This window comes from Haliaeetus albicilla, chromosome 1 (genome assembly GCF_947461875.1).
Source record: "Haliaeetus albicilla chromosome 1, bHalAlb1.1, whole genome shotgun sequence".
NCBI classification, from domain to species: Eukaryota; Metazoa; Chordata; class Aves; order Accipitriformes; family Accipitridae; genus Haliaeetus; species Haliaeetus albicilla.
In genome coordinates this window covers 84,636,180-84,658,502 of record NC_091483.1, presented here as the reverse complement: position 1 = coordinate 84,658,502, position 22,323 = coordinate 84,636,180, and the positions used below count along the sequence as shown (strand labels likewise).

General features: G+C 53.6%; 1 protein-coding gene across 11 annotated transcripts in view; it reads left to right on the top strand.

Annotated features, from left to right (window-relative positions):
• DYSF (dysferlin) overlaps positions 1-22,323 on the top strand; it is a 106,160-nt gene that overhangs the window by 33,553 nt on the left and 50,284 nt on the right. For 10 of the 11 annotated variants that reach the window (XM_069797408.1, XM_069797358.1, XM_069797391.1 and 7 more), the window contains 11 exons: positions 2,885-2,978; positions 3,327-3,404; positions 8,374-8,555; positions 9,489-9,629; positions 10,909-10,938; positions 11,557-11,583; positions 12,438-12,479; positions 15,264-15,365; positions 15,897-16,058; positions 16,259-16,424; positions 16,763-16,836. In XM_069797408.1, coding sequence (XP_069653509.1) covers positions 2,885-2,978; positions 3,327-3,404; positions 8,374-8,555; positions 9,489-9,629; positions 10,909-10,938; positions 11,557-11,583; positions 12,438-12,479; positions 15,264-15,365; positions 15,897-16,058; positions 16,259-16,424; positions 16,763-16,836 — 1,098 coding nt within the window. The remainder of the gene's footprint in view (positions 1-2,884; positions 2,979-3,326; positions 3,405-8,373; positions 8,556-9,488; positions 9,630-10,908; positions 10,939-11,556; positions 11,584-12,437; positions 12,480-15,263; positions 15,366-15,896; positions 16,059-16,258; positions 16,425-16,762; positions 16,837-22,323) is intronic. The other variant, XM_069797338.1, reaches the window with a different exon arrangement.

Sequence of the window (22,323 nt, the reverse complement as noted above, 5' to 3'; positions counted from 1 at the left end):
TTGCTCAGAGACTTTCATTTCACGTGCTCACACATGCTCCATCCTTCCCCTGACCCCAAACAACGGGGAGGGGAGGATGTCCCCCAGTCCCCCATCCCACCGGGAGCAGCATCGGGGCTGGGCAGCGTGGGTCGTGCTGCCTGAAGGAGGGCCACATGCTGCTGTGAGGGCTCGTGGTGCTGCCACGTGGCACTGGGTTTCGGCTGCCTTGGGTACAATTAGCTTGATGGATTTGGGGTGCCTGTTGGGGTGGGTTGAGCTGCCTCGGATGTTGCTTCCCACTGGTTCACTTGCTTTCTCCTGCTGCCCCCAGCCGTGGGCTCTCCAATGCAGAAGGATCGTGGCTCTTTCCTTGCTGGTATGCCATTTTCTCGGCAGTCCTTGGAGCCTTCATGCAGCCACCCATGACTTGGGGCAGTCCCCGGGTGTCTCAGGGCAGGACTATGCTTAGGAAAGTAGACCCACGGTGAGCCCACAAGTGTCCTAGGCAAAGCATCCCGTCCACCGGGCCACCCCCTTTGCCCTCGCCATGACCACCCTGCTCTCTCCGTTGCCTGTGATGGCATCCCCCTCACAGGGGAGGGGACACCCACAAAGTGCTTATTGCTGCTCGTGATGAGTCCCACCTGACTAACGGGGAGCTTGAGACCAAGAAGTTGGCGTTGCAGAAGGCTTTTAGCGCTCCCACCCATACCTGAAATGCAGAGGCAGTGTAACACCACTGTCTGCAGCACTACCCTCTCATTTCCTCTCTTTTTGCCTGTATTTCACCTGTGCATCCCCCCCTATATAAGCTGGGCATCCTTCCTTTCCCTTGGGCTTGCTGGCTTGGCCATCGCCTCCATCACATCACCTTGTTCCTGGGTTTCCCTTTCTGTGACAGCACGTCCCAGCTGTTTTGGGATCTGCCATTTGGCAGCTTGCTCCTCACCAATGGTCATTGAAAGAGAAACACCGCAGGACACGGTGTAGCCCCCAGGCACCTCTCTGCCCTCGGTCCGATTTCTGGGAAGCCCAGAGCCGAGTTCTGTGGCTTGAGGCCATCTCCAGTTTCTGATGGAAAGCCCAGTGGCTCTGCCCTGGAGCTGTGAGCAGCCCTCCCACCCTGCAAGCCCCATTTCCTCCTGTCCTCCTCCAAAAATCAGCCGAGGGAAACCTTTGGCTGACGGAGAGCTTTGGGTTTTCCATGCCAGGCTGGAAAATCTTGCCTGTTTTCTGCTGGAGCTTACGCCCCAGCTTTGGCTCTGCACCAAGCGTGATTGAACCACCGGCTCCCCAGGCAGGAGAAGACCAGGGACGTGAGTTAAACCAGGGTGATGACAGCCAGGGTGGGCACGTGGTGCCATTGGGGTTTGGCCAGGGTGGAAGGCACTGGTGCTGTAACTTTGTGCCCAAACTACCAACCGGTCCAAGTGGGACCCCAGTGGTCCCTGCTGCACCAAGCGGGGGGGTCCTGGTGGGAAAGCCCGGTCGCAGAGGAGTCCTGCTTGGGGCAGAGCGGTGGGATGCCACCGGGACGAGGATGCCTCTGTCCCCCAGTGCTCCTGCACCCAAGGCGAGTGGCTGCTACCGTGCACGGGCTTCTGCTGCAGGACCCGGACCTTGGGAACCCCGCGGGGATGGGGCGAAGGGTGGAGGTGGTGGGGGTACTCCATCCTGCGTGGAGACCCCAAAGGGTAAATCGTAGTCCTGAGAAAGAGCGTTTGCCAGTTTGCCCTCTCCAAGGCGTGCTTTCTGTGGTGTTTTGGGGTGTGAGGAGCCCCCCTTCCCTGTGATGGATGGACTGGGGGGGTCTCCAATCCCTTGCCGAGGGCTTCAGAGAGCAATCTCTGCTCCTGGTCTCCTTCACTTGCCCTTCCCCAGGCTGGCAGTGGGCGCAGGTCGGGGTGGGGGGATTGGAGGGACCGGCAGTCTGCTGGGCAGAAAGGTCATAAAAATAACTGAGGAGCTATTCAGCTCCTGCGGGGAGGGGGGGCGAGGAAGGGAAGGCAGCGCTGGAGGTTGCCTTGCAAACCCTCAGCGCGACCTCACCGCCGTAAATGCAGGGCAAACCCCAGGGCTTCCTCTGCAGACAATGTCACGGTAATTGCGATTCCTGCCTGGAAAGGCAAGGAGGGGTCTGCAGACCACCTAAGCTCCTGACGTGTTTTTTAGGACCAGGCGTCTCCGGGATCTGGAAACTCCATCCTGGACCCGCTTTTTTTTTTTTCTTTTCTTTTTTCCTTCTTTTCCTTTTTTCTTTGAACACCCCTCCTGTCTCTCCCTTGCATTCGATAATTGAAAAATATTTAAAGATCAGCTTTACACTCTCCAGGAACTTACCTTTACGCTCCTTTTCCTGCTACTAAATATTTCAAGCCGAATGCAGCAATTAGGAGGTGATAAAAGGCCGGCTCTCGCAGGCGAACACAAGAAGAGGGAATAGCGATGGTCAAGGTCGGCCGAGGCTCCCCCCGGGCAGTGAATGGGGCATTTGGCTGCATTTGACACAGTCTGTATCACTGTTCACAAAGCTTATACTCCATTAATTTTGCTCGCAAGGGGACTTAGTGAAATTGCTTTAATTACTAACTACTGCTCCAAGAACGATGAACTTTATGGAGAGGCTTTTCCATGCTGGTGAGATGCTGGGTGGTGGGAGGGGGTGTGAGTCGGTGGCCCTGGGGCTGCTTTTGCTGTCCTGTCCTGTTCCCTCTGGGGTCTTCTCTGCCCTCCTGGGACAGAAGAGCCTGAGGGTCCCTCTGTGGGCTGCCAGGAGGCACTGGAAACCCCAAATCCTCTTGGACACCTGTATGGATGATACCCTGGAGGACCCTGTCCCACGGGGAGCCCCGGCTGTGGAGGGCGTACCGGCATGACGGACTTGCTTTGCTTTCTCTTGCAGGGGGGAGTGACAGACGACAAGAGCGATGATGGCAAATCCATCTCCACCCTCAGTTTTGGCGTCAACAGACCCACCATTTCGTGCATATTTGACTGTAAGGCCTGAGGGTCGGAAGGGAGGGTGAAATTCCCCTGCAGTGAGTCCCGGCGCAGGGTCTCTGCTGTGGGGATCCCATAGCCGAGCATTTCCCATCCTCTTCCTCTCGCCCACCTTGAGTGCAGGTGGATGGAAAGGGGGGGTGGGCAAGGATGGGGCACGGCTTGTGCCCCTGGGAACATCGACATGCTCAGGGCTCCGTGCTCTCTTGGGAAGCCACGGGAAGGATTAAGCCAAGCTGCCCTCAGACAGGAGCCTGGGGCGGGTTAAAAACCCAGCTATTCACCCTGTGCCCTGCACCCATCCCTGGCCTCAGCTCTTAACTGTTTCTCATTCCTCCGTGCAGATGGGAACAGATACCACCTCCGCTGCTACATGTACCAAGCACGGGATCTGATTGCAATGGACAAGGACAGCTTTTCAGGTAAGCCCACATGCTCACGTCCACTTGTTTGTGCTTGTAATTACTGCTGTAATGAATGCTGGGGAGTAGTGGGTCTGTAAAGCAAATTTTGGGGTATTTATTGATGTGAAATGAGGGGTGTTTGGCAGCCAAACAAGAAAAGGCAGCGGCATGAGGCTTTCCCTAGGCAACCAGCCTGGTAGCTTGATTTCCCATCAGCAAAAAAATCAGAGTTTCAAGAACTCTTATGTGAGAAACCAACCAGAAACCACAAGTTACCCAGGTCAGCTGTGAGTCAGAGCTGTTTGCTTTGCTAATAGCTCCTTCTCCCCGACCCGAGGTGACGCTGAAAGCCAGTGGCAAGGCCGGGTAGCAGACAGCTCAGGGACATGACAAATATAAACAGAGCGGAGGGCAGGGATGTTTACCGTGGCACGTTGCCTCGAGCTGCCCCCCTGCACAGCGTGCGAGCTGGGGGATTGCAGGGAGGACAGAGGATGGAGCACAGGGCAGAAACCTCCATGAGATGCGCTCAGGAAAATTAAAAAGGGTGCAAGGATGTAATTAGGACCTCGGAGCAGACAGACACCTTCGTCTCTGGCATCCTCATGAAGTTTCTGGTCAGATTTATGTGCCCTCAGCATCTAGCATCCAGCTTGCTCCCAGCTGGTTGAATCCTGGCCAGCCCCTTGCCCACCCTTGCGAGGTGGTGGCAGGTCTCCTGGGTTTGGGATTTGTGGGGGGGATTTGTCCTACAGTTTGGGAAGGGATCAAGGCTGAAGAAGGGAGACCCCGTTTATTAGGAATGAAAGAATTGATTGAAAATATGGTTGGAAAGGAAAATACCTAACAGTGGCAAATCTGTAAAAGGGTTTGTATTTGTTTTCACGACTGAACGTTAAATTGAGCTGCTGCTCCTCTGCTCTCCATCCTGGAAACTTTGCAAGGGAGCTGGGAGGCAACGTCTGGAGGGTTTCCTTGATGAAGCCAATGCCTGAACTGGGCATCCTTCAGGTCAGACTGTAAAAAATGCCCCTTCATGGAAAAAAGTGTGGTCCCAGGTGGAGAAAAGGGTGTCCTGGGCTTTGAGCAAGGAGCTTTCCATGTCCTGCTGCTCGCCACATCCCCAGCACAGCTTCAGGCGCTTCTGAAACTGCCGGACTTGAGCTGATGTGGTCGGGACATCCCGTGCTGAGATCACGTTTTCTGGCGTAGGAAATCGAGTCGGAATAAGACATGTCACTTTATCTGTTAGGCAGCTCTGTTATCTTTTGGTGCTGAAGGGTGCTTGGGTGTAGGTGGTTTGGTTTTAGGATCATTTTGTTTGCAGCAGAGGCTGGAGCATGGCTGCAGAGGTGGGGGAACGTGCCAGGAATGGTTCTTCGCATTTGACCCCAGCAGGGACCAGCCCCCCCGGCAGCTGGAGAGTCCCACATTCTCTTCCCCATGGGCTGGGCCATCCCAGCCAGGCGGCCCCGCGGCTCTTTGGTGCTTGTGACCAAAGCTGCCTTTGCCCACACCCGTTAATGCTTCGGAGTGTCATTTTGAGGTGGGGAAGCAGGACATGGGGGACGTTGCTGACTACCTCTGAGTCAGAGCCGGAGCTGGGGCAATGCAAGAAGTCCCCCGTCGGTTCATTGCTATGGGCTGGGGACCACATCTGAGATGTGAGCAGGTCCTGGGACAGGTATCCCCAGAGCACCCGCACCCCTCCGCAGCGATGCCCGTGGGCAGGAGCCATCCAGCATCCCTCCAAGGCTGTCACCGACCGTCTGCCGCGGGGATTTGCAGAGGGGCTGGACATGGGATTGCCCACCAGTGTTGGCACAGGGGTGACGTATCTCAAATGGGATATAGGGACAGACCCCAAAAGTGGTGCGGTGTGGGGACCTGCAGCGGGCAGCAGCCTGCGGGGACAGCCGGGCATCACCGTGCCAGGCAGCAGGACCACAATCCCAAGGGGCTCCTGCTTCCCCCCGTATTTTGAAGCAGAGGGGCTTAGAGGGGGGTGGGCAGAAATGCCCCGGAGAGGTGCAGAGCACCCAAACAATCACCCAGTGTCTGCACCCACCGAGGTCCCGTCTCCCCTCCGCCTCCACAAAGGGTTTGTTGTTCGAAGCGGTGGGGACCGAGGTGATCTCATGGCCCCGATCGGCGGAGCGGGGAGGGGAGTCCCTTCCTTCGGAAAAACCCGGCCAAGGACAACATGAGTAACAACATGCCACAATGTGGAATTGTGATCTCCACTGCCTTAACAAAGCATAAAGGAGTTCATTAAGGGGGCTTTACACAGTTATAAAAATAAACCTTCTGTGCACATGAGGGTCTAAACAAAGGGGCTTTATGGAGGCCTCCTTTAAAAAGAAGAGGAGGGGAAAAAAAAAAAAAGAGCAAAAAAGCAAATCCAAATCCATGGTTTTTTTGTTTATTGTAACGCATTCTGCTTTCCTCTTACTGGAAAAAAGCACGTAAGTGGAAAAGGTTCTTCCCAGCGTGAATAGTGCTCTCTCCAGCCGGCCACCTCGCAAACAGCCCCGGCTCATTAAACACGTCTGCTGCGGTCCGGACGCCAAGAAAGAAAATACACCCCCCTGGCCCCCCCCATCCCTGGAAGACGGGAGGGAGGGTGGGGGATGCCGCCCTGCTCAGCCAGCCCTGCCTTCAGGTGTCTGGGGGATGCTCCTCCATCTCCAGGGTAGGCAGGACACCTTTTGCTCCCAGCACAAGCTCACAGTCTCCCGACAGTGCTGATGTTGGGGTTTGCACGCTGTTTCACGGGGTGGGGGGACCCCTCCTGGGACCATGGGGGCTTGCACAGCGCCAAGCACTAAGGGTTGCGTTTGTAGGGTCTGCCATGCTCCTGGTTGCCGGTAGGTCTTGTGGGACTGGCTTTGGGGTGAGCCAGGTGGTACCCCGCTGCATGCTGGTGGACCCCCATACACTGTCCGGTGCATCTGTGTCTTGTGGTGGCATGTCATGCTGGGTGCCAGGTGGAGAAGGTGGCCTGCGTCCTTCCAAAAAGGCCCAGGACGCCTCCTGCCACCATGGAGGTTGGGCTTTGTAGGCAACCAGAGCTGAGGGGTCCACCTGGGACCAGTCAGGTGGGATGCAGCAGTCACGGAGGTCTAATCCCTGACAAGGACCAGTAGGTGCTATAAGGTTATGAAAGGTGTTCAGTCTCCATGGGGTCTTACAGTGTGACCCCATGGCATGTTTCAAACCTCTCACCCAGACCTTGATCCTGGTTCTGCCACCATCTGTCCTGTCCCTGTGCCCAGTGCCACCGCTGGTGTGGGCTGGATGTCCACAGCAGGTTTGGGCCACATGCTCTTTGAAGCTGTCTGGAAGGGAAGGTGTTAGAGAGGGCTCAGGTTTCATGTTTCCGTTGTTAATTGATCTCAGGCTTCCTGTGTTAATTGCTTTGGTTGTTAAGGGAGGCTACTCCTCGCTGTTTGTTGCTGCCTCGCTGTGAGAAACCGCTGGCTTTGTCCCAAGTTGGGGGTGAGACACCTTGGTCCCAGCTCAGTGCCTAAGTACAGGGGTCTGGTGAGACCCTGGAGTACCTGAGGCATCTGCGTGGGGCTGGCAAGATGAGATGCAGCAGCCCTAAGGGAGACTCAGAGCTGTCTGGTGGCCACACGGGATAACCCCGAGTGCTGGGAACCCCAAACCCTCCCCAAGACATGGAGGTTACCAAAGCTCATGCAAAGGGGCTGAGAGGATGACTCTGGCTGGTTGCTGGCTGCATCCTCAGCTCCTCTCCCTTCTGGAGATGTTAAAGACCCCAGGAAGGAGTCAGTAATGTCCCAGCCACCTTCTTTGTGGTCTGGTCTTCACAGCAAGGGGTGACCTGAAGTCACTGCTCACCCACACGTGCAGTGCTGGTACCTCCTGCATCTCCCCAGGAAGGACTGCACCGTGGAAACGGTTTGTGCTCTCCGCTCTGCTGGAGGACGGCTATGTTACCACCATGGAAACACTCATCCTTGTAGAGTCATCTTTTGGGAGAACCCCCCTCACCTTAGGGCAATAGGTGAACCATTTGTGCTACCTCACTGCTGGTGGACAGGGTGAGGAGTCATGAGGGTAACCTGGACCAGGACAGATCAAGTCAGGCAGCGAGGAAATTTCTAATGCTACAGCAGCGGAGAGCTGGGAGACGTGGCCAGGGAAGGTCACGGTGTCTCCACCAGCTGGAGCTATCACAAGCCAGAGGATAAGGTTGCTCTGGTTAACATGGTCTCATTGGATGGCTAGAAGGTTTTTGGCAAAAAAAATCCTTCATCAAAGGTTTTTAAGGAAAGGAGGCTGCTGTGGGATAAGAAGGAAGGTCTTTGCATAGATAGACAGCTAAGTTTTGTGGACCGTTGTGGTTGTCTTGTCCCAAAAAGAGCTGGAATGAGCAGGGGTCTGGATTGGCCCTTTATGAGGAATAACTCCATAGGCTGAGACTCTTCAGCCTGAAAAAGAGATGTTTTAGGGCTGGCATGATAGAAACCTGCAGAACCCTAAGTGTCAGTGCGGGTGGGGCACGGGTGGACTGCTCCTTCTCTCCTAATGCAGGAACTGGGGAGCCTCAGATGGAGATACTGAAAAAAACCATGAGAAGATGGTTCTTCATGCAGTTTTGAGTCCTCACTGGAGGATACGGTGGGTTCAAGAGAGACAGGGCAAACCTGTGGAAGACAACCTGCTTGCAGGGTTGCTAAACATACAGTCATCACACCTAGCTTGGGACGTACCTGAGCTGCAAATAACTGGTGTATAGGGATAAGTGTTGGAGAACTTGGCTTTATTCTCTTCTCAGTTGGAGTTGCCTGGGACATGATGGGAATGTCATTGCTGTTTCTGAAAGACCTGCAGCTCTTTCAGCCTGTTCACAGTCTTCCCCGCGCAGCCCACTGGCCCTTGAATGACTATGAATTGCTTTCTCCTTCCTAGACCGGTAGCTCTAATTCATCCTTTGCCTCTTGTCTAACATCCCTTGCAGATCCTTATGCCATTGTCTCCTTCCTCCATCAAAGTCAGAAGACGGTGGTGATCAAGAACACCTTGAACCCCACCTGGGACCAGACACTCATCTTCTACGAGATAGAGATCTTTGGGGATCCCCAGAACGTATCTGACTCCCCTCCCAACATCGTGGTGGAAATATATGACCACGACACCTACGTAAGTGTGTCGGCATGAGCTGGACCTTCACGGTGGGAGTGTGCTGGGGTAGATGGAACAAACACATCGCTCCTGCCCTCTGGAGTGCAATGCTGTCACATCTCTGGGTGGCTCTGACATTGAGCTGGACACTCAGAAGACAAAAAATTCAGCGAACAGCTCTGCTAGTGATGTCCTTGGTGGCCCTGCTCTAGTCACCAAAGCTGCATCTACATCGTGTTTTGCAGGATGGCCCAATTAACCATATTTCCTTGTGGGAAAAGCTTGGGACAGGTTTTAAAGCAGTCACGCAAGTAGGGGATGATACACTGTTGTTTGCTCAGCTGCTCAATGGTATCCAAAGTGCCTTGCAGTGATGGCATTTGCAGGGCTGGTGACATAACCTTTAGTCCTTCCTAGAAAAACTAGGCTGTAGCATGTCACAAGAGCAGAAGGGATTTCAGACCACGTGTAAGCAGTGCATAAGTAATAAGCATGTAGAATATGTCTCCAGAACGTCTCAGAACCTCTCAGGAACCCTTCTGCTCTCCCTCCTCCAAAAGAAGCCATCAGGAAGCAGCAAAAGCAACTGAAGATCCTGTTGCAGATCAGTGAATGGGATTTTTAAGAGCTGCTGATACTCAATACTGTACTCAGAGCTCCTGCTCTGGATATCGTGTGATGCTGTAGGAATTTCACCTCCTGTTTAAGCCAAAATGTAGAAGAAAGAGTGCATTTCTAGCTCTAGCAGTTACAGGGAGGAGTTTGAAAGCTTGAGTCTACATGGGCATCAAACCCACCTTTTTTTCTGAACCGGTCCCATACTGGTTCAGACATTGAGCCTGCTTGCTGAGTGTCGGGGTTTCAGACGAGATGCGGGTGCATAGTGATGGACTCCTCTGGGAAGTGGGGTGGGAAGAAAGCTCCCTGTGCCTGTGATTGATTGCCTTTCAGGGTGCAGATGAGTTCATGGGGCGCTGCATTTGCAAGCCCAGCCTGGTGCACTCGCCGCGGCTCTCCTGGCACCCGGTCATCAAGGCGAACAGAAACGTCGGGGAGCTGCTGGCTGCCTTCGAGCTGATTCAGAGGGAGAAGGTGAGCTCCCCACCCGGACCTGACCCTGTCTCTAACTGCAATGCTGGCTTCTTCCCTCGGAGCCTCTCAGCACCCAGCAGGATCCAACCTTTGCTCAACGCTGAGTGATGCCCGCCTGGGCTCAGCAGCTCTACGCCTGCCCGTCCTCAGTTTCACCAGGACGGCTGCTCCGAGCAGACCCAGCTGCGATGCTCAGCGCTGGCTGCACCGCAGCCGTGCGATGGGAGGCAATTAGCGAGGCCAGCGAGAAGAGGCTCGGTGCCGGACCGAAACCTGGGCTGCTGGGTACCGGTGCGGGAGGCACGGCTGCCTGGCCGGCTGCGGTGCTGAGCTCAGAGCCTCGGCACCTTCACACCGCGGGAAGAGCTTGATGCATTTGGCCCCAGCTTGCTGCCCTTTGCTCAGAGTTAATTTCCGGAGGGGGTTTAATGAGAGCTGAAGCGGGCGGTTACTCCTGCAGCAAGCTTCTGCACTCAGTGCTGGCCGTTCATGTAATGAGCCACGGGGGAAGGAGGCTGCTCTTCGGAGCCAGCCCGGGCAGGAGAGGCTCCTCATCATGGCCCAGCGTGCTCTCGTGTGCTTTCCCAACCCTCCCTGTCCCCCTGCACGCACCACCCCCTCGCCTCTCTCGTCTCTGGCTTTTCCACTGGCTGCGGCGCCTGGCTGCAGCCCAGATGTGCCTCTATGCCAGGGAAAGGGGATAGACTGGAAGGCTAAATCTCCCTGGCCCGTTCTTCCCTCCCAGCCCCGAGGTGCTAACTGGGAACGAGGGTCCCACAGCTCCCTCTTCCCTCCCTCCACCGTAGGTCCCAGCTCTGTTCCCGGAGGGATGCTGTGCTCTGCCCACGATGCTGCTGCAGCCGCCGGGGTTGGATGGGCTGGGTACCAGCCTTGCCGCACCAGTGAGGGGCTGCTGAGTGGGGGTCAGGGGACGTCTCTGCTGCCAGGATGGGGCATCGGATCACCTGCATGCAGCCTCTCCTTCCTCCTCACCCCCCTCAGAAGTTGCTGAACTGGGTGGGGAAGACCTTGGAGAGGAATCCCCTCTCCAAGGACCTTGTTTGATCCTAGCAGAAAGCAGCTGGGGGGATTCGAGGCTCTGCTCGTACCTTGTTGTCGGACGGAGAGCTCTGCCCTCTCGCTCAGGCTTTTTGGAGCCCAGCACTGGGCATGGAGGGGGCAGCGTGTGGCTATGGGAGGACTGCTGTTTCTCTGCCAGATAAAGCTGAGTTAGCACCAGGAGTGCAAATGGCAAATGTGTGGTTTTTTTTCTCCACAGCCGGCTGTCCATCACATCCCTGGCTTCGAGGTAATGCCCTTCTCCTGTTTGCAGCTCCTAGGCTCTATGCTCCTCAATCTGTCCCCTTCCCTGCCCCAACAGAGCTGCTGGGTCCCAGCACCATCAGCTGCTCCTGCAGAGGTTTGCAGTGGACTCTGTTTGCAGCCCTGCTTCTGCAGGCAATTTGTCCATTCTGTCTTAGGGACTTGTTTCAGGATGAAGGAATCCCCATGTAGAGATGCCAGTTTCTTTCCGCTGATGGTAAATAGAGTTGGAGTGAGTGGGGCAACTCACTTTTGACCTGTAAGACAGGGTGAATGTATCCCATTCCAGACATAATTCCTCAGGTGTCAAACACACCATTACCTTCCTGCCTTGCAATAATTTCAGCATTCCCATCGTGAAGGGCTGTGCTTCCCAACAGCTCCAGTGTGTTTCCTACCCTGCAGCCCAGGCATTAGCTGATGCTGGATTTTAAATGGTTTTAAGTCACTTGCACTGATTTCTTCTCAAACCTCAGGGCGTGCGGTGTGCAGGAACTTGGAAAGCATCATTTTTCCTGTTCAGTTATCAGCTACAATTATAAGGTCTAGGATGGGCTTATGGATGAGAATTGCTCTGACTCTGTGCTCTCCTTCTCTTCTCCAGAGTGAGCTGTCCTCCAGCCTGGATGAGGTGAGTCTCCAGGATTTAGTTGTCTCTTCATCTTGGACATTGTTAAAATTGTGCCTACACGGGACAGCCACTTCTTCTCAGATGAGTCAAGCCAATAGCATCAGGATTTTCGTAGCACAAATGATCACCAGCAGGACAGGGTAGATGGGCTCTGTGCTTAACCCAGGAATTGTTCCCGATGGCAGGGCATGTCGGGTAATATTTAACCTTTGTGGGATGTGTGTGTGCATGAGGTCTACTGGTGCTCAACCCTTCCAAACAAAGCATGCAACAGCCGAAATGCTGGGCTGACCTTTGGCTGGACCTCAACTGAAATCCCAGTTGAAAAGTTTGCAACTTTTCATGGGGAATTCACCATGAACTGGATCATGTGCTGGACTGTTCCAGTTGCTCTGAAGGAAATACTCTCATCAGGATCCCGAGCTGCTGCTTGGGCAACCCGTCAAAATTGCTACCCAGACCTTGTGCATCCTACAGAGCAGATCACAGGCTGAGCCAAGCAATGTCAGGGTAGGCTGGTATCTTGGAAAACACAAGGCAGGGAGCTGAACAAGGGGCACGTCTGTGTGTTGTGGTGGCCCTAGGAGCCAGTTAACCCCAAAGTCTGGGAGATGAGCTAGGAGGGACCTGGGGCATGCGAAGAGCCCGGCCACATTTCCATGAAGGGTTGGATGGGATAAACATGGTTTTGCAGGATGGGTTTCTTCCACCCAAGCAGCCTTTCCTGATGGTGTGGGGCTCATCTTTGTGCTCCGTGTGGGCTGAGATGGATGAGCCCATGTAAACATAACCATCTCTCTGCTCTTTCTCCTCCATTTCTTGCTACTGCCATTTCTGGACGGGGCACTCCACAGCTCTGCACCCCTGCCTTGTTCTACGAGGGGCTCCTCCAATGGGTACCTTTTATGCTCAAACACTCGACTCTCCTCTGTTTCTCTGCCTGTGCCCAGAAACCAAGCAAAGTCCCAACAGAGACTCTCAGAGAGACCAGCTCCTTCAGACGTGGCGTGGCCTGACCCACCTTCCCTGCAGAAACCCCATCCAGAGCAACCCACTGAGGCTGCAGCCAAAAGAGTGATGCCAGCCTGAGGTCTCCAGTGCCCGTAGCAGTAAATAACAAGCCTTATGGAGAATCTGGCTCATATGTGCCTCATTCAGGCTCATGATGTATCTGAACGACCAGGCTGGCATCAGGCTTCCTTCTACTGCATTTCTGTTTGGTGCAAATGGGAGCAGCCTTTTGGGGCTAGATCCCCTCCAAGCACTGGGATTTACACCCCTCTTGAAACAACGTGGCCCAGCTGCACACTCAAACTGGGAGACGTTTCCAGCCACTGTTTTGACTGGGCTGATCTGTGCTCACTTTTGCTCATCTCGCTTCCAACCCTGTATCAAAGTCAGGGTTGGACTAGATGATCTCCAGAGCTCCGTTCCACCCTGCTTCCCTCTGACTTGTCCTTGTTCAAACCATCCCAGCTGCCAGCAGACCCCACAGGTCTTTTCATGGCTGTCTCCTCCATCCAGCCTGCTGTGTCTGGCTTGAGAGCTGTGTCTGGGAATTGCTTGTTCCCCACTACCACCCTGAACCCTCCCTGCTCCTGCCTCATCCCCAGGACTCACTGCTCATTTCTGTCCCATCTGGTGAAACACTTAATGCTTGTGCATTCAGGTGAGACCCAGGGGAACGACTGCCAAACAACCAGGAGAGCAGCAGGGATTGAGAAGGACTTAGAAACGGCTAGTGTTAACTGAAGACATTGCAGTGTTAGAAGCCGAGTGTGCACTGTTGGCTTTCAAAGCCACTGTTGAACCTGGAGAGGATGGGGGACAGGCAGGAGTTCTTTCCCCAAGGCTTTCCCCTTTTCCCATACAGATTTGCCAGAGGATAGAAGGATTGGAATGATCTTTAGTCCAATGATGATAAGGAAATGCAACACATGATATTTGCATCAGTGAAGATTTAGGTGCCCTGATAGGGAAAAAACCCCTTCCTTTTTGAGAACAGACTGTGTAGCTGTCTCACAGGGGCTGTGTGGAGTTTGAGCCTGCCCTGGGGTTTGGAGATGGGCTAGGTGATTTCTGCATCTCTATTATGCAACTTAAATGCAACTTGAGCACATTTAAAGCTAGAATTGAACATAGGTCACTATACAAGGACAGACTGAGGCTCTTCATGGTTCAGTCTGTGCTTAGGCACCTGATGTGCTCTAAGTGCTACAGGTCACAAACAAAATCTGGGGATAGCTCTTCAAGGGTCATTCGGTCTATTCCTCTACCCCAAGGAAGGATCAGCTCATGCTGATGGTGCAACGTCTGAGTAGCCTGAAATTAAGGCTCTGGGTAAGTAGGTGGGTTACCAGAAGTGCCGAGCACCCAAGCGATGCTGGGGATGCTCTGCACCTCTCCCTTCTCTTTAGGCACTCACCTCCCAGATAACCTTCCCTTTCCCTGCTAGCACTAACCATTTCTGCAAGCATGTGGACCACTGGAGGGAGGACTGCCTGCCCCAGATTTACCGTCTGCCCCATGTGGGAACTCAGACATCTGCCCCGAAATGGAGTTACCGAAAGTCTTCAGCTAACAAGCAGCTTGATTCAGCAGCCACCAGCAACTGCCAATGAAAATTAAAGCTTAGCATCTAGTATATCTAACATGCCACCATGAAAAATCCCTTTGTAGAGCATTTATATACATACATATATAAACCTGAACCAATCCTATAATTGAAATACATATACACACTTAATTTAATGCAATAATACTCCAGCCTGAAAAGAATGCCGGTCTCCTAAATTGGTTCCAACTGCCCTTGGTTGAGGGTTGCATTTTTAGAGGTTTTGCTTTCATTCCTGGTTTTTCAGTGACTCTGAACTCAAAGATGCAGGTCAAGGAGAACCCAAAATCTGGGAGGGCTCAGAGCCCGTCCTCTGCAAATGGCCGGGGAAGTCTGGCTCCCTGCTTTCCTCCTCTGTGAAGGCAAATTTTGAATCCCTCACCTGCTGTCCAGATTTGGTCTTATCCCGAAGGAAATCTCCTTCTGTGTACACCGTGCATAGACAGCTTTATCTGAGCCTTGTCCTGTGGCCGGCAGCTTGGCGGCTGCCAGTTACGGTTTATAGCTGAGCTGTTGTATGAACGACAGCCCTTTCCTGCATCGGGAGGCAATGCCAACCCTCCGTCCCACTGTGCTGCCCGCTCTGAATTGCTACTTTTCAGGAGTTGGTCACAGCATCTCACTCTGTCCAACTCAAGGAGCTGTATTTCACTAATTAACCCCCTGCTGCTGCTTCGTCCCCTCTCCTCATCCCTCTGCATAACTGTCTCACTGTGGTCCTGGCGTGGGATAGATGTGGTTTCATCCCCTCCTCCCCTAAAGGAGGCTGAACCTTGATGGAGGGCAGATCCCTCTTAGTTCCCTTGGAAAGTCTCAGGGATCGCTCTCAGCAGTAGATGTTTGATCTTTTCCAGGGTCAGATCAATGGGAGAGAAACAGCTTGCAAGTACATTCATCCCCCCAGCCCTCATGTCCCCCTGTCTAGCTGTCCTGGACTTCTGGGGGGAGATGAGTTTTGCAGAGAAGGAGACTCTGGGGGACGCAGTGTGGGGAGGGGGAGATGATGGGGTTGGTGTCCCATCATGGCACGACCTGATGTGCCCTTTGCATCTCTGCTCCCTTGCAGTCCGCGGACGCTGACCTGCCGTACCCCCCGCCCCAGCGGGAGCCCAACATTTACATGGTCCCTCAAGGAATCAAACCGGTCCTGCAGCGCACGGCCATCGAGGTGAGTGATGGGGAGCGTGCGACGCAGCTATCCCCCTCACAGAATAACACCCCAAATGTGTGTCCTTAACAGGGGGGGGGATGAGACCCAGAAATGGGATCCAAGCCAGACTCTGTGGTTACAGAGTCCCACCAGTGCTGGGAGCTGGTTCTGCTCATGAGTTATCTGTCAAAAATGTCTTGCTGGGAAAATGAGTCTCACCAAGCAGTCAAGTTCTAGGGCAGATCAGAGCCCTGGACCACAGTTGCTTTTTAGAAGGACAGTCTGCATCACACCAGGGTGATATTTGCCCAGAACAGAGATGCTCCATTAATAGATAAGCAGTTGTGGATCTGGTGTATTGGTGCGCACAGAGAAACACTTACTGTATGACCTGGCTTCTCCCAGCACCGGCCGTCCTACATGGTTGATTCATCTCTCCTTCATGGTGGGCCAACTTTCAGGTTTACCTCCATTGCTGAGAAGCTCAGTGAGAGACCCGGAGGCAGACCTTTGGCTCAGTCTTTGCTGTTTGTTCCCCTCACCCTTCAGATCCTGGCCTGGGGGCTGAGGAACCTCAAGAGCTACCAACTGGCCAGTGTCACCTCGCCCAGCCTGCTGGTGGAGTGCGGAGGCCAGCTCGTGCAGTCCTGCGTCATCAAGAATGTGAAGAAGAACCCCAACTTTGACGTCTGTGTGCTCTTCATGGAAGTGGTGAGGACCTGGTCCCCATCCTGCAGTGATGGGGTCATAGAAAAGCTGGTTGGGAAGGACCTCCAGAGGTCCCATTAAAAAAAAGCATCCTATGGTGAAGCTAATTCTGTCCTCCTCCACCTCGATTCCCTTTGGGGAGGTGCAGAGCTGCTGCCCTCCCCACTCTGCATAGTTACATGTTCCCTCCCCTGTCCCCACAGCGTTTACCCAAGGAGAGCCTGTACAGCCCCCCCATCATCGTCAAAATCATTGACAACAGGCCGTTTGGCCGAAGGCCCGTGGTGGGCCAGTGCACCATCCGCTCACTGGAGGACTTCTACTGTGACCCCTACCGAGAGGAGATGGATGGTCCCCAGGAGCACTCGGGTACGTGCTGCCATGAGGACCATGCTGGCTGCACACCTGAGCCCTTCTCCAGGAGGAGCTATGGGTCACTCTATGTGTTGCTTTTAGCTCACCCCAGCTGTAATGTCCGATACAAAAAGCCCAGGAGATGCCAAGCAGGAATTTAGCTCTGGGGTTGGTTGGTGAGATGGGATGTCCCTTGGCCAAGCTGTGCAACCTGCATGAGCACGAGCTTTGGCTGGTGTGAAGGCTCTGGGCAAGGTTGAGATCGCTCCTGGACGTTGATCCCAACGTGGGTCAGCTTTGGAGCTTCTAACTGCTGGATGTCCTGGTCATGCTTGTGCTTGCTCTGATTGCAGATGATGTGAGCCTCACACCCAGGGATGATGTCCTAATTGACATCGATGACAAAGAGCCTCTTATTCCTGTCCAGGTATGGAAAAAATTGCAGCGGTGGGAAGACACTGGTTTCTTACTTTGCATGATATGGGGGAACTTGTGTGGGTACAGGGCTGGGGTAGAGAGTGATGCAGATGTGAGGTCATGTCTGGTTGTAACCTTCCTTCTGCAGCTTCCACCTCTGTTTTCAGCCCCTCTCCTCCACCATGCCATGACAAACTCATCCTTGTCCCTTGCGTTTAAGATGAGGCAACAGATTTGCTTTTCTGGAGGAGAGACAATAGATTCTCTCCATGCCAGGCTCTTCCCTTCAGCATCTCTTCCTCAAATGTATGGTTTGGTTTGAGGCTGAAGAAGGTTTGCAGTCACCCCCTTAGGGCTCTGCTGTGTGGGATACTCTCTTGGAAACGGCCATCGCTGCCCCAAAGAGCTGACAGCCTTGAGGGGACTTACCCCAGCACTGGAGAGGGTAAACTGATGCTGGCAGATGGGACAGTTTCCCCAGGGCCACACTGGAAGCAAAGGTTCCCTGAGGCTCAGCCGTCCTTACCACAACCACACGGGCAGGTCTCCTTTCCCCAGTTTTGCTCTTTGTTTGCAGGATGCACTGCTGCTTCCAAACCCACTCGCTGCTTTTAGCAGCTCCACTTACTCTGCAGAGGGTCACGGGTGATTGCAGACTACCCCATGGTGGTGGGAACTGGACATGCTATAGCAGGGAAGGAGGGACGTGTTGCTGCTGTTGCAGAAAGCAGGCTTCTCTGTGCCATGAGTTTGATGGGTCTCAGCTGCCCCTTGTAGATGGCTCAGGCTGGGCATGCCACTGGGGTTGCTGTTCCTCCTTCCTAACGCACAGCTGGAAGGTGTCTGGCCACACTGGTGACACTGGCCCTGCTGGTGCTTCACATTTCTATAGCCCTGGGGTTTCTTCGCTAGCAGATGTGTCCTCTTTGAGGCAGAGACCTGCCAGTGCTGACGTGTGCGTGTGTGATGCACAAATCTGTAGGCGTGCCTGATGGCTCAGGAGCAGCTGAAAGTGTTGTCAGAGGCATTTGGTGGAGCTTTTCATGGTCTCCTAGTCCCTTTGGTGTATTTAACAAGCGCTGGCATTTCCTTCCTCCCTGTTTTAAAGGTTGTGGGTGCTGCATGGTACCTCAGGCTAGAAAAGCCTGAGCTTTCTGTAAGAGATCTGCCTCTCAGGTATGCCTCTTGCCTTGCCTTTCACTGCCCATAAAAGCAAGATGTATAATTTGTGTGTCGATGCTTCTGCTCTTTATTCATCTTCTTGGTGACACCTCAGTGTTTCTGTTCAAGAGGACGTTAGATCCACTGATCTGTGCCATCAGATATCTGCAGTTGGGTCCCACGGTGGGCTCAGACTGGGGTCCCAGCATCAGGCTGTCCCTGGAGATTCAGAGCTGGAGCTGGAGCTGCACGTCTCTCCTTGCTGCATCCCTCGTGCTAGGTTGTCTGCTTTAGGTTTGTGCCTTTCAAGTCCTCCCTACGGCTGAGCAGGCATTGCTTAAGCAGGAGCGCGCGTTGCATGCTGCAGCCTCTGCCCAGTTCAAGGCTTTCAGGCTTTGGGCTAAGGAAAAATCAAGATTTTGGCCAGTGCTCGGCAAAAGCTGTGGGTGTGGGACTCCAGCCTGTTGCGGTCTTGACTGCAGCTGGCCCTGCTCATGCCTACCTATCCCAAGCGCTGATGAGATCCAGGTTGGTGCTCTCAGGCAAGGTCACCCCACAGTCCTTGCAGCGAGGAATGTCAAACGAGTTGGCTTTTTGGGTTCCCCACCACGTTCATATGCTCAGCTCCCTGGCATGCTGGCATCTTGTCCTCAGATGCTTCAGCATTGATTAGGAACTGGACAGTGGAGTTTGAAAACATTGGCCCAAGTGAACAAGTGTCATTGAAAGGAAAAAGCAACTCCAGACAGAAAATACTACTGGCAACCTAATTGGCTTTCCATTCCCCTGCCATTTGCAGATTTGTCTTAATAATTTACAATTGTGCTTCATCTTGTATCAGTAAAGTAACTGGAGCATGTCTGTAAAAAAACACACCAAAAGGAGTCTTGGAACAGGAACCTTCACTTCTGCAAATAAAAAACCCCCTTTTTCTAGCCTAGCGCAGAAAGCACTTGGGAGAAAATTGAGGGCGTCAGGGAATAACGTGTGTAGGAGGATTGGGGTGCAGGTCATGCCTTTACCTCTGATTAGCTGCATGATGCTGGGCAAGCGATGTCCCTTTGCTGTGCCAAGGAAGCTGGTGGCACTCGGTGCCTCCCCCAGTGTTGCAAGACCCTCTGCAGAGAGAGCTGTGGGTGGGGTGGATCCCCAGAAAAGGGTCAAAGCACCCCAGGGTGGGTTTGCTGCTCCCACGGTGGCGGGCACAGACAGAGATTGTGTGAAGGATGGAATGGTGCTGCTTGGTGGCAGAGGCCATGTGGAGTTTGCTTTAGCCATGGGCTAAGACCCCCAACAGAGGGTTTTTCTGGCCCCCTCCTGACCCACGGCCACAGATGGGGCAGCGATGGGTGGACTGGTTTTGCTTCTGCAACTCCGTCAAGCTGTGAAGGCATAATTTCTTATTTTTTAATAGAAAAATCTACCCAACTTTCAGTTTGGTTTGACTAATTTCTTTTTCCCCCATATTCTGAAATCTACAGTTTAAACTCTACCCCTTTCTTTCTTTTTTGGTCAGTTTTCAGTAAAAGTGGTGATGTGTAGCAAAATAACAACCTGCAGCACTTCTGACGTGCAATACTGCTCTTTGAGAGCATCAGAATGACCCTCTCCACACTGGTCCTCCGCTGCCTTATTCTGATGGCAAAACCATTTGTTAAATGCAACTGATTTTATGAAACGTTTCCTTTCCTCTGACCTTCATCTGCCAGCGCCATTTCCCACCCCTGATTTTTCTGTGCCTTTGCCTTCAGTGGGGTCCAGACCCGCAGTCGCTCCTGCTCCGTCTCCCGTGACTTTGGTGGAGGTAACGAAAGGGAAATGCAATTCCCTCTGGGAACCCAGGGTTTTGACCCAAATTTGCTTTCTCGCTGGGAGCCAGGACGGCTGGGGCTTGCGCTTAGCGCCGGCCCTGGCTGCCGTGACGCAGGACGAGGCGGGCACTTTCAGCCCGGCCGCTAATTACCTTTTACTCTACTTAATGGAAATTCCCTTGCTTTGTTTTGCCAGTGGTTTATTAACCCGGTGGCTGCTTTTTTGAGGGAGGGGAGGGGAGGAAAGTTTCCTCCCATAAATATCCTTTACGAGAGCCGCAGGCGAAGGCTTTGCTGAGTGCAGAGAGGGGACTGCGGCCACCGCGGGACCCCGGCTTGGGGCTGGCGTGGAGCTGGGGTCCTCTGTGATCTGGTGCTGAAGGTGCCTGGCCAAGGTTGCGCCGGATGCTCGTGCTCTACGGGGTTGGTGGGACTCCCAGTTTGCTCCATCACCTCTGCCTTTGCTATATGGGCAAGATGGGAGCAGCACCCTGGGGTGCCCCAAACCCGTGGCACAGGCTCGGGGGGGACTCCCTGCCTGCAGGAGGTGCTCTGCCGTGCCCACTGTCACTTGAAATGCTCTGATCAGATTGCCACGGCTTTTTAATGAAAAGAGAATTTTATAGGTTTTTTTCTTTTCTTTAGGTAGTTTCTTCTCTTTATTTTCGAGCAAGGAAAAATCAAGAATGTTTTTTGTGTTAATTTTGCAGCAGTTCATTCACTGTCAGTGTTTCCCCCGAGACCCATTCACCGTTTCGCTGTTTTTCCCCGTTTTTTTTGCACCTGGAGGTGAGGGCAAGGCAAGAAAGAGAAACCCAGGGCTCACACTCTTCTTACATTTGCGCTCCAAAAATGGCAGAATTTCAAATTTCTTTTGGCTTCCACCTTTTTTATTGCAGTTAGTTTGGAAAAGAAAATGAAAAATTGTCCTTCAAAGCTCTTTTTTTTTTTTTCCATCTTTTGATGAGCATTAACCGTGAACATGCTTGTTGGTGGCATGGGGTGTGCAAGCCAGAGACCATAGGTGCTGTGTGGACATGTGTGCATCTGCATTTAAGGAACCAAATATGCAAACCCCCATCACAGCTGAGGTGGTGCTTTGGCCCCGTCCATCGCCGGGGGACCTCTTGGAGATGCTGACCCAGAGGCGAAGGCAGTCGGGCAGGGTATTTTGGGGTAGTTTGGGAGGCAGAGCAGGATTGTGGGGTGCAGGGACCTCTTGCAAGCGCAGCTCAGCACCGTGCTGGGTGTTGATCGTGTCCGCAGAGCCATCAAAGGTGGTAGAAGGTGACAGGAGAGGTGGGAGGAGAAGGGTAGCCAGCTTCTCCTCCGAGCCTCTCCCGAAACCTGCTCCTCATTAGCCTAATTTGGAGTGAGGCTGGAGGCTCTGTTATTGTGTGTACGCAGTGCCCTGGCACGGCGGAGCTGTTTAAATTGCAAACAAGAATTAATCCCCTCCTCAGATGTGGTGGTGCATCGCAGGGAAACCGTTGCTTCGTGAGCCGCACCCCGTCACCGCAGGCGCCGCAGGATCTGGCCCTGCTCCCCAAATCTCCTCCCACTGCGGCACAAACAGCTCCAGGCAGGAGAGGGGCGAGGGAGGGCTGCGCCGAGGACCAAGGGCGCCCGTTTCAGACTCAGGGCTGGGCTGGTGGGTCGCCCATGAGCAGGTTGTAATGGGAGGAAGGAAAGTAGCAGTCCCGGACCCTCCTCCAGCTCCCATCCTTTCCAAAGCTTTGCTCTGGATGCTCTTGTCCAAACACACGTTCTGCCCCTTACCAGTTTTTAAAGTCCATGCAATAGCTGAGTGCTCCTGCAGAAGCTGTACGCGCTTCTGATGGCATGCCAGATCCAGAACTGTCCATCTGTCTTTTGAATTACACCCTACCACTCATCCTTCTTTGGAAATTTGTGTGCTTTCTATCCAAATTCATGGAAAAACGTTGTTTCCCTGGCTCTGAAGTTCTTCCCTGAGACTTTGGGGTGCTCCTTGACCTGATGGAGAGCCACACACCATGGAGGGGTACGTAGATCAATGCCTCATCCTTGGTACAGCTGGCTCTCCATCCACTACTTGCTTTGAAAATTAGAACCACTGTTGTGTCCACAGTAGGTTCGGATCCATCACGGGGACCTTGTGTGCCCCCAGCAGCAGGGACACAACTCTGCTAAGAGCTAGAGCTCTGCGTCCCGGAGGTGGCCGTCGGTGGCCCTTGGTGGCCAGGCTCACATCTGGCAGGAGGAAATGAGGTTTCCTACCAACCTGGAGGCAAAAGAGGCATTTTTGGAAGGGGACAACCAGAAAATAGGGCCCCCATCAGGGAACAGAAGGTTGTTGGCAGCCGGATCCTCAGTGTTTCTCTACCACTGTTTGCTTCTCGGTGGAGGTGAGGACCTGCCACCACCCTGGACATGCTGCCGAGCGAGGAGAGCAGTTACTGGGTTTGGGGCTGCAGATGGGGGAAAGATGCATCTTCCTGCAGCATCTGTCCCTCTCTTTGTGCTGCTGGAGATACGGGCACGGA